This window comes from Hyaena hyaena, unplaced genomic scaffold, assembly GCF_003009895.1.
Source record: "Hyaena hyaena isolate Hyena2069 unplaced genomic scaffold, ASM300989v1 scaffold_337, whole genome shotgun sequence".
Taxonomy (NCBI): Eukaryota; Metazoa; Chordata; class Mammalia; order Carnivora; family Hyaenidae; genus Hyaena; species Hyaena hyaena.
In genome coordinates, this window is record NW_024080966.1 from 1,949,333 (window position 1) to 1,960,508 (window position 11,176).

At 40.8% G+C, this 11,176-nt stretch overlaps 1 protein-coding gene across 1 annotated transcript in view; it reads left to right on the forward strand.

The window, feature by feature from the left end:
• The window catches only part of LOC120243235 (regulator of G-protein signaling protein-like), a gene marked incomplete at its 3' end in the record, with an annotated part of 33,251 nt that extends 23,824 nt beyond the window's left edge, over window positions 1–9,427 (forward strand). Inside the window, exons 8-10 of the mRNA XM_039249316.1 lie at window positions 4,427–4,489; window positions 4,884–5,106; window positions 9,320–9,427. Coding sequence (XP_039105247.1) covers window positions 4,427–4,489; window positions 4,884–5,106; window positions 9,320–9,427 — 394 coding nt within the window. The remainder of the gene's footprint in view (window positions 1–4,426; window positions 4,490–4,883; window positions 5,107–9,319) is intronic.
• Between the last annotated feature and the right edge of the window lie 1,749 nt (window positions 9,428–11,176).

The window sequence follows — 11,176 nt, forward strand, 5'->3', positions numbered from 1 at the left end:
AGGTAATGCTGGCTCCATAGAAAGAGTTTGGAAGTTTTTCTTCCATTTCCATTTTTTGGAACAGCTTCAAGAGAATAGGTGTTAACTCTTCTTTAAAGGTTTGGTAGAATTCCCCTGGAAAGTAATTTTTTTATTACTAATTCGATTTCTTTACTGGTTATGAGTCCGTTCATTTTTCTATTTCCTTCTGTTTCAGTTTTGGTAGTGTACATGTTTCTAGGAATTTTTCCATTTCTTCCCATTTTATTGGCATTTAATTGCTCATAACATTCTCTTATTATTGTTTGTATTTCTGCTGTGTTGGTTGTGATCTCTCCTCTTTCGTTCTTGATTTTATTTATTTGGGTCCTTTCCTTTTGCTTTTTGATCAAACTGGCAAGGGATTTTTCAATTTTGTTAGTTCTTTCAAAGAACCAGCTTCTGGTTTCATTGATCTGTTCTATTTGTTGTTGTTGTTGTTGTTGTTGTTGTTTCATTAGCATTGATTTCTGCTCTAATCTTTATTATTTCCTGTCTTCTGCTGGTTTTGAATTTTATTTTGCTGTTCTTTTTCCAGCTCTTTAAGGTGTAAGGATAGGTTGTTTATCTGAGATGTTTCTTCTTTCTTTAGGAAGGCCTGGATTGCTATATACTCCCTCTTATGGCCAGCTTTGCTGCATCCCGAAGGTTTTGGGCTGTGGTGTTATCATTTTCATTGGCTTCCATGTACTTTTTAATTTCCTCTTTAGCTTCTTGGTTAGCCCATTCATTCTTTAGTAGGATGGTCTTTAGTCTCCAAGTTTTGTTATGTTTACACATTTTTTTCTTGTGGTTGATTTTGAGTTTCATAGCATTGTGGTCTGAAAATATGCATATTATGATCTCCATCTTTTTATACCTGTTGATGGATGATTTGTGTCCCAGTAAATGATCTATTTTGGAGAACATTCCATGTGCACTGGAGAAGAATGTGTATTCCACTGCTTTAGGATGAAATGTTCTTAATATATCTGTCAAGTCCATCTGGTCCAGTGTGTCATTCAAAGCCATTGTTTCCTTGTTGATTTTCTATTTAGATGATCTGTCCATTGATGTAAATGGGGTGTTGAAGTCTCCTACTATTATGGTATTATTATCAATGAGTTTCTCTATGTTTGTGATAATTGATTTATATATTTGGGTTCTCTCACATTTGGAGCATAAATGTTTACAATTGTTAGATCTTCTTGGTAGATAGACCCCTTAATTATGATATAATGCCCTTCTTCATCTCTTCTTACAGTCTTTACTTTAAAGTCTAGATTGTCTGATATAGTATGGCTACTCTGGCTTTCTTCTATCAACATTCTCATGACAGATGGTTCTCCATCCCCTTACTTTCAATCTGAAGATGTCTTTAGGTCTAAAGTGGGTCTCTTGTAAACAGCATATAGATGGATCTTGTTTTCTTATCCATTCTGTTACCCTGTCTTTTGATTGGAGCATTTAGTCCATTGACATTTAGAGTGGCTACTGAAAGATATGGATTTATTGCCATTATGTTGCCTGTAGAGTTGGAGTTTCTGGTGGTGTTCTCTGGTCCTTTCTAGACTTTGTTGCTTTTGAGGCATTTTTTTTTCCATCTTTTCTCCCCTCAGAGAGCCCCCTTTAAAATTTCTTGCAGGAGTGGTTTAGTGGTCATGAACTCCTTTAATTTTGTTTGTCTTAGGAACTTTATCTCTCTTATTTTGAATGACAGCTTTGCTGGATAAAGAATTCTTGGCTGCATGTTTTCTGATTCAGCACGTTGAATATATCCTCCCGCTCCTTTCTGGCCTGCCAAGTTTCTGTGGATAGGTCTGCTGCAAATCTGATCTGTCTTCCCTTGTAGGTTAAGGATTTTTTTCCCCTTGCTGCTTTCATGATTCTTTCCTTGCCCCCGAGTATTTTGTGAATTTGACTATGATATGCTTGTTGATGGTTGATTTTTGTTGAATCTAATGGGAGTCCTCTGTGCTTCCTGGATTTTGATGTCTGTGTCTTTCCCCAGGTTAGGAATGTTTTCTGCTGTGATTTGCTCACATAACCTTTGTACCCCTTTTTCCCTCATTTCATGCTCTGAGACCCCTATGATTCTGATGTTGTTCCTTTTTAATGAGTCACTGATTTCTCTAATTCTTAAATCATGCTCATTTGCTGTAGTCTCTCTCTTTTTTTCTGCTTCATTATTCTTCATAAGTTTATCCTCTATACTGCTGATTCACTGCTCTGCCTCATCCATTCTTGCTGCTGTGGCATCCATTCGAGATTGCAGCTCAGTTATAGCATTTTTTTTTATTACATCCTGACTAGCTTTTACTTCTTTTATCTCTGTAGACAGGGATTCTAATCTATTTTCAACCCCAGCTAGTATTCTTATTATCATGATTCTAAATTCTGGTTCAGACATCTTGCTTGTATCTGTGTTGATTAAGTCCCTGGCTGTCATTTCTTCCTCCTCTTTCTTTTGGTGTGAATTCCTTTGTTTTGTCATTTCGAAGAAAAGGAATTAATAAGGTAAAAAAATAAAATTAAAAACAACACACAAAATAATCAAATAAATTATTCTAGATCCTAGGTGCGTTTTGGTCTGGTTGTTGAAAGGAGGTTGATAGATTAGAGGGGGAAAAGGGAACGATAAGAAAAGAAAAAGAAAAAGAAAAGAAAAAAGGGGAAAAAAAGGACAACGTTTGAAAAAATGAATACAATGAAATAGAATTAAATGAACTGTTGGAAGTAAAATAGAATTTGAAAATTTCACAAAAAAGTAAAAAATATAGTAGAAAAATAAAGAAAATATTTTTAATAAAAATTGAAAGTAAAAAATTTTTTTCTCTTTCTGTATTCAAGAATAAGAAAGGAAAAGAAAAAGAAAAAATTGAATATATGGACCAATAAACAAACTGAAATATGATTGAAATTACATTGGTTTCCCCTAAAAGTCAAACTATGAAGCACTTTATAGTCCATAAACTAAGCAGGTGGAGAGACTTGTGGTGTTTCTGAAGAGCAAGCTTGGCCCAGTTGGGCAGGGCTTAATGTAACAGCTCCATTATCCACTAGATGGCGCTGCTTCGCTTACTGGGGTGGACTGTTGTGGCCCTTGTAGGTGTGTATGCACATGCATGGGAGGGATGAAAATGGTGTTACCCAGTTACCCAATCTCTAGTATTGGAACTCTGTTATCCTGGACAAGCAATTGTATACCCCTCCTTTGTCTCTGGCTTCCCACCACTCCCTGCTTTTATACTGTCCATGACCAAGCCATCAGGTTGCCAGGTGAAAACTCCCTCCTGAATTTTATCTCAGATGCCCCTCTGTTTCCCAACCTCTCACTCCTCAGGGGCTGAGGCTTTGACCTGCTGAGACTTTCTGGAGGAGGGTCTCACTGAGCAATGGCCAGGTGCCCACCCGCCCCCAGGAATGTTTGCAGGACTGTGCTACTGTCGATGCTCAGAGACTGCAGCTGGGTGTCAGCTCACCCCAGAAAAAGTTCACGCAATCAGGTAGCAGCAGTGTTTCAGGGATTATGGTAAATCACAACACATATTTAGCGCCAGGCATCACCTTTACAGTCCTTGTTTCAGCACCAGCAAATGTGGTTCTCCAGGGTCCACTGGGACCTTTGCCTGAGGGGTGGCTGCTCAGCCTCTACCAAATGTCCTCCCAACAGGGGAACCACCTCTCCCCGTTTGGCCCAAGAACCCCGAGGACCTCGCTGTCTGCTCCTGGGGATTCACCCTTCCCACCAGGACACTACCAGGTATTGAGCTGTAGAGTTTTAGACTCTCTGCTCCTCCTGTTTATAGAGTCTAAATGGAATTTAAACCCTCTCCTTTCTCCTTTCTACCTTTTTTGTTTAGTCCCTGTGGCTATTTCCACTTTTCCACTTTCTCTTCAGCTGCTTTTGGAGGAAGGTTGCTTTTCCCATACTCCCCATCTCCATCCTCTCTCCACAAGCAAAAACAGCTTCCTGGCCTCCATGGCCTTCTCTCTATCACCTCTCAATGCCATGCACCTGCTGAGTTCTGTGGTTCAGGTTGTGCAGATTGTTGTATTAATCCTCAAATCAGTTTTCTAGGTGTGCAGGATGGTTTAGTGTTGATCTGGCTATATTTCATGGATGAGAGATGCAAAAAAAAACCTTCCATGCTGTTCCGCCATCTTGGCCCCTCAAATTATGTCTTTTCTTAAGTAATATCAATTACTGTTCTTTGAGATTCAGAGAGAGACTGCACAAGCTGCCATACTGAAAGAAACAAAGGTTGCCTCTTGGTTGGTCATGGCTAATGTTCACTGTTCCAATATATCTCCATATTAGAGAGGATCCAGAATCAGCAGCCTGCTCTTCTCCCACATGAACACTAGCATGAGAGATGCAGCAAGCTGTGCATCACCTCATCATGTTTATGTCCTGTTTGGATTTCAGATGCTCAGCCCCTGGTATGATGAATTCTTGGATGAAGAGGACTACTGGTTTCTCGTTTTTACAGTAGGAGGGACTTTGAGTTGGGGGAAATCAAGAGGTTGTAGAAAGAAAAAAGGGTAACTACTCTCTTAGAAGCCTTATTTATCAAAGTAAATGAAATTTTTATTTTTCCCAGAGGCAACTGGGAGTTGACATGGTCCCTCAAGGAAAAAGACTCAAGTGCAATTGCTGACTTTGAACAGGTCACATTCGTGTAGAATTTCTCCCTTGTATAAATGGGTCTGATTAGAAGAGGGTGAGGATTGTCGTGTAAAGGAGCAATGGTCCTTAACAAAATGAAACAATCAGCATACGTTCACCTGATAAAGAGGCACAGAAGGACTGGGCTATTATAAAAATCTTGCTTCTGGTCTAGTTCCTATAGCAAATGCTATCTGCCCCCATTCCCTTCTCTTAGACTCAGACCAAGTTCGTCAGAGGTAAATGGCATAAAAAAGGATCTATAAGCAAAGAAGAGAACATTCTTCTTTATAAGAGGTGTGAGGAAGCCCTGGAGCTAAGCCAGGGTCTGGCTAACATGGAAGAAATGGATTCTCTGCAGTGGCAAAAAATAGCTACTGAGGACCTGACAAAAAGAGGGTCTCTTCAGGTAGAACTAAAGTCTCCAGTGTTTCAAGAAGGTAAGGGCAGTCATCATAATTTTTTGGACCCTAACATGTAGACAACTGGGAAATACAAATATTTAACATCTAGTGATTATTTCCCACACGTCAGTACTGTGCAATGCAAAGATTAACCCGTTTGACCTTCAAAATAACCTGTAAGCTAAGTACTGAGTAACTGAGGCACAGAGCAGGTAAGTGATCTTCCCAAGGTCACACAGTAAGTGGCAGAGCCAGGATCTGACTGACTGGCTGGCCTCTACTAACTCTTAAGGGACCCAGAGCACTCAAGTCTGGTCAGACTCATGTCCAGGAAAGCATCACCTCAGTTATAAAAATACTTCATGTTTTATGTCTGATAAGTATGTTCCACATTACCACACCTCCTTCAGAGTCATGTCCAAAGCAATTCTGTGAATATACTTTTAATAGCCACTCCTTCTCCCAACATAATACAGCAGCCCACTCAGACAGTGAAGAGAAGTGGTTAGGAGCATAAGGTTCCGCTGTCCCTGAGGTTTGGGGTATATCTTAACTCTGCTAGTGACTGTAAACTTTAGCAATATTTTGGGACACTTGGGTGGCTTAGTCGGTTGAGTGTCTGACTTCAGCTCAGGTCATGACCTCATAGTCCGTAGGTTTGAGCCCCGCATCAGGCTCTGTGCTGACAGCTCAGAGCCTGGAGCCTACTTCTGATTCTGGGTCTCCCTCTCTCTCTGCCCCTCCCTTGCTTGTGCTCTGTCTCTCTCTGCTTCTCAAAAATAAACATTAAAAAAAAAATTTTTTTTAAACAAAAAAAAACTTTAGCAATATATTCAGCCTCTCTTTAGGCCCCAGTTTTCTTATCTTTAAAATGGGACTAATAGGGGCACCTGGGTGGCTCAGTCAGTTAAGCATCCTACTTCAGCTCAGGTCATGATCTCATGGTTCGTGAGTTCAAGCCCCGCATTGGGCTCTTTGCTGACACTTAGCTCAGAGCCTGGAGCCTGCTTCAAATTCTGTGTCTCCCTCTCTCTCTGACCCTCCCCTGTTTGTGCTGTCTCTCTCTCTCAGAAATAAATAAAACATTAAAAAATTTTTTAAAAAAAAGAAGGAGGACAAAATCACAGCTCCTTGAAAATAGTATCATTTAAAAAAAATAAAATGGGACTAATAATAATAGGTTTGTTGTGAAGATGACCCAATGTCTTCTATGAAACCTATTACCACAGTGGATGGCAATAGTAAAAGTCCAATAATGTTAGCCATTAATATCCAAATTGAGCAAACTGCTTTAATTATCTATGCTGAGGCCATCAGTGTCCTGCAGTGTTTCTCAAACTTTGATCCACAATAAATACATTTGACTTCAGGGAACATATACTGTATATATGTGTGTGCATATATGCAGAATATTTTCACAAAGCAATACTTATCCTTATTATTTAAGATGATATACTCTAATATGCCATATTAGAATATTTTATTCTATTTAGTTTTGTAAAACCTGGTGATGACAATTTTTTGACATGGTGTTGAGTCATGACCTACACTTTTTTGAGAGAGAGAGTGGAAGGAGGGGCAGAGGGAGGGAAAGAGAGAGAGAAAGAGAGAGAGACTTAAACATCTCCATGCTTAGCAGAGAGCCCGATGCAGAGCTTGATCCCAAGATCCTGGGATCATGACCTGAAACCTGAGCTGAAATCATGAGTCAAACACTGAACCCACTGAGCCACCCAGGTGCCACATGACCTACACCTTTAAAAACACAGACCTATACTTTTTTTAAAAAATATTTTTTATTTATTTCTGAGAGAAAGAGAGAGAGACAGCATGAGCAGGAGAGGGTCAGAGAGAGAGGGAGACACAGAATCTGAAACAGGCTCTGAGCTGTCAGCTCAGTCCGATGCGGGGCTCGAACCCATGAACCATGAGATCATGACCTGAGCCGAAGTCAGATCCTTAACCAACTGAGCCACCCAGGCGCCCCAGACCTATACTTTTAAAAACGTCCAGGCGTCCCATGACCTACACTTTTAAAACACAGCAGGGTAACCAGTGATATGAGCAGCAAAGAATTGCACGAAGAGTAGAGCAACAAGCAGTACAGAGTTTATTCACTCTCCAAGGGAGTAGAGGGGCCACACATCAAGCCAGATGTCAGACCTGAACTTCTGTTGGGAGGGGCCTTTTAAGGGTTTTGAAGGACGTGACAGGGTTACAGCTGTACCCATGGTGGGTCTGTGGGGAGGCGGTCAACTCTTGGACAGCTAGAGCAGGAGGTGGCAGGTTTTTTGAGAGGCTCTGTCTGGGGTTTGTGCAGGATGTGGGTTGTGGTCAGGCTAGAGAAGAATGTTTTGTAGCTGGGGTCTACTTTCTGAGAATGGAGGGCACCATGACCTAGAAAAGCAAAGAGTTAGGGCCAAATGCAAACACCTGTGAGTTTTGTCTGTAAGCCTGGTTTTACACTTTCAGGAAGTGTAAGCAAAAGCTTTGAAAATTCAATTCCACCATTCCCTTGCTCTGTGAACCTGGGCAACTTACTTGTCTCCTTGAGGCTCATTCCCTCAGCTATAGAGTGGAGATAATGGCCCCTATTTGGTAGGATTGTTGAGGGGATTGAAGGCAATGCAGTCACACAGTAAGCAAGTGTTCAATAAGTAGTAATTGTTAGATTATACTTAAAAATGTAATATTCAATTATTTTAAAACTTTGATGTGCACTCCATATACAAAATGCTTGCCTCTCAAAGCCATGCTTGGGCATGAATTATTTAAATCTAGCATGAACAAGCCTTCTGTTTCACATCAGAGTTTTACCTTCTGTCTAAATTCTGAACATTCCAGAACTGTCTCAGAAATCAAGAGGAAAGTGGAAGAAAGGGTGGCTGATAAATATCACCAAACACATACTGGGCAGTAGGCATTCTTTTGTTGGTCTTGGAGTGCCAGGGGTGGTCAAGAAGAGTGGGAAGTACTCTTTATGGTGATTCCTCTTCCCTATCTCCCAGAACACGTCATGAATTCCTCCACCACTCCTTTTTTGAAATGCAAATCTGATCTGCTGAAGGCCTCCTGTACATTTGCCCAACCCAGAGCCCTGACTCCCAGGGGGGCTGATGCCTCCACTTAGGCTGCACCATAAACTCACAGAGCACCAGAGCTAGAATACTTTCAGCTTTTATATGGAGAAAATGAGTCTCTGAGAAGTGGGAAGACTTGCCCAAGGTTAATCAGCAAGGGAAGGACTGGCCCTGAATCTATTGAAGGAATGATCTACTGCACTTACAACTTACATCCAGATTCCCCTCACTGAGAGATGATAATGATGACAGTGACAACACTGACATAAGGACAAATGATATTTGTGGGTCCACACCCCAGTATTCCTTCTAGACTCTACCTATATAACCTTCAGAAAACGCTGGACTGCCTTAGGAGAATTTCTGGAGAACTATGTGAGATTAGACTTACTTTAAATTCCAGAACGCAAAACATGAATGAGTGTTTTCACATTGGTAGGAAGCAAGGTGCCACTAATGTGCATCTATTGCCCAGTACATGATAAAAACTTCCTTGATGTCTCAGTCTTCCTGTCTCATCTGATTTTGGATACAAAAAAGGTATTTCCCTTTAATTCACTATGCATGACTAGAAATGGTGTATGCTATTTCTAGAAAAAAATAATTTACTCTCAAAGGGCAATGATTTGCAACTATTCATGAGATTCAGAAATGTGAGTTGTTAATTCTTAAAGTAATTCCTAAAGACAGAGCCAAGAAAGAAGAAAGGTCCTAGCATGTTATTTGAAATATACCATCCCTAGGTGTGCCAAAATCTTTGAAGCAATGGTAGAATGTTGAAACACATTTGCAATTCCTTCTCACAGCACATGGCTGCTTTGAAGGGGTCAATACTCATTTGCATGGGTTACTTCTTGTTTATGTGTTAACAATTAGTACTTCTTTCAAAGTCATATCTCAGTTACCCTAGTATCCCTCAAGCAGAAAATATCCATGGGTCAAGCATCTCCAAGAAGAGCAGAATCCTCCCATTCTAGATAGGAAAGAAGTCTGTATTTCCTTGCTTCTAATTTCACCTGGGGAACTTTCTCCTTGTGTAAACATTTCGTTAAAACATTATTGTCCTACTTAAATAACATTTTAAAGGTACTACCTTCAATAAAAAGTGTATAAATCTGTGAACCAGAGTGGGCAATCACATTCTATCCCTTTCTTTCCTTACCTAATAGACTTAGAGAAAATGTCCTTTGGGGAACTCTGCTATAAGTATCCAAAGGTGGCTATACAGAAGATCAGTGATGACTATAAAATATATTGTGAAAAAGCACCTAAAGTAGGTAAGTGTTTACAACTCAGAGAAAGATTTGAGGCATTCAGGTAAGAGAGAGGCATATCTCATATCTCAAGAGGCATATGCCACGAGAAGAACTATGCTTCTTTTGAAATGAGGAATGGTCAGGGGAAAATGGCCATGTCTTTTTCTTTCCTACACAACCATTAAAGGGCATCATGAAACTGGCATACAATTATAAATGAATGAGGCTAGTGATGAAAATTGTTAATTCCTACCTTCTTAACTAGTTATCACTCTGGTGTTTCACATAATGCAGATGTGTCCTCTACCAAATTTCTTGGAGTTGGAGATGTGTGAGGAGGTTTGTTGGCATATGTTCTTTAATCATAACACCTTTAAAGAAATGGGGAAAAGCAAAATTAGCAAAGGCTGAACTGCAGGGTAGTTACAGTAGGCTTCACCAGATCCCATAGAAGAAGCTCTAAAGTTCAGATGGCCCTTTGGAGTAGTCCTTCACTACAGTAGGGATTTTTTTTTTTCCTTTTGAATTGACTCAAAGGGATTTGGCTGCCTGAGGGGAGGCTATAACCTCAGGCATCACCCTTTGGCTGAAGCAATACCCAGAGGGGGCCTCAATCAGTCAGCTATCTGCAGAAAACACCCCAGACAGCTGGGGAATGAGTGTGTTGGTCCTAAAGGGCGGATCTAAGCGATGCATCACAGCACCCTCTAATGTCCACTTGCTTTGTGTAGAAATTCCACCCCATCTTGGAACAGTTATACCAGGATTCTGGTTGGTTCCTTTTCCTAGGGAGCTTATACTGAAGGGCTGACTCACACTACTACAGCTTGTCTGGAGACCACAAGTACTCCTCTTTTCCTCCCCTGACTCCCACCCTAGAGTCCCTTTATTCCCGGCTAATGTCTCTGCTGGTCTTGGGGGATTTACCTAGAAGGATGACCTCCATGTCATTCTTGTCATCTCTGAAGGACATGTGCCCCCTGATCATCATGACTTCTCAGGCTGTGGTTGCTCCACTTGACAATCATCAAACTTGGGTAGTAGAATACCAAGAGTGCCAAATGAATTCTCTGCCCCTGCTGTGTTACTGATGAGCCAGATCATACTGGTGATGATGATAAGAGTCAGTTACCCTGCCAATAGAGTAACTCCTTTGCTTGCCTACTAGCCTCTTGGCCTAAGGAGCTTAAAAGTGACTTAGTGCCTACTGGATCCTTAGTAGAAGCATTCCTTCTCTGGGAACCAGGATCTCTAGACTGGCACTGTCCAGTACAGGAGCTACTAGCATCATGTGGCCATGAACACTTGAAATGTGTCTGATACTGGGGTGCCTGGGTGGCTCAGTCGGTTAAGCGTCCGACTTCGGCTCAGGTCATGATCTCCCAGTTCATGGGTTTGGGCCCCACGTCGGGCTCTGTGCTGACAGCTAGCTCAGAGCCTGGAGCCTGTTTCAGATTCTGTGTCTCCCTCTCTCTCTGACCCCCCCCCCCCACTCACGCTGTCACTCTCTCTCTCAGAAATAAATAAAACATTAAAAAAATGTGTCTGATACAAATAGGTTACATAAAATACATATCATTAAAATTAATTTCATCCTTTTTCTTTTATTCTTTTTAATATGACTCCTAGGAAATTTAAAGCTATATGTGTGATTCATGTTATATTTCTATTGGACAGCACTAGTCTAGACCCCTGCACCTAAAGTTGTAAGGATTAGAAATTTTCCTAAGTAAATCATTGATACTGATGGTAAATGGATTACTATTACTT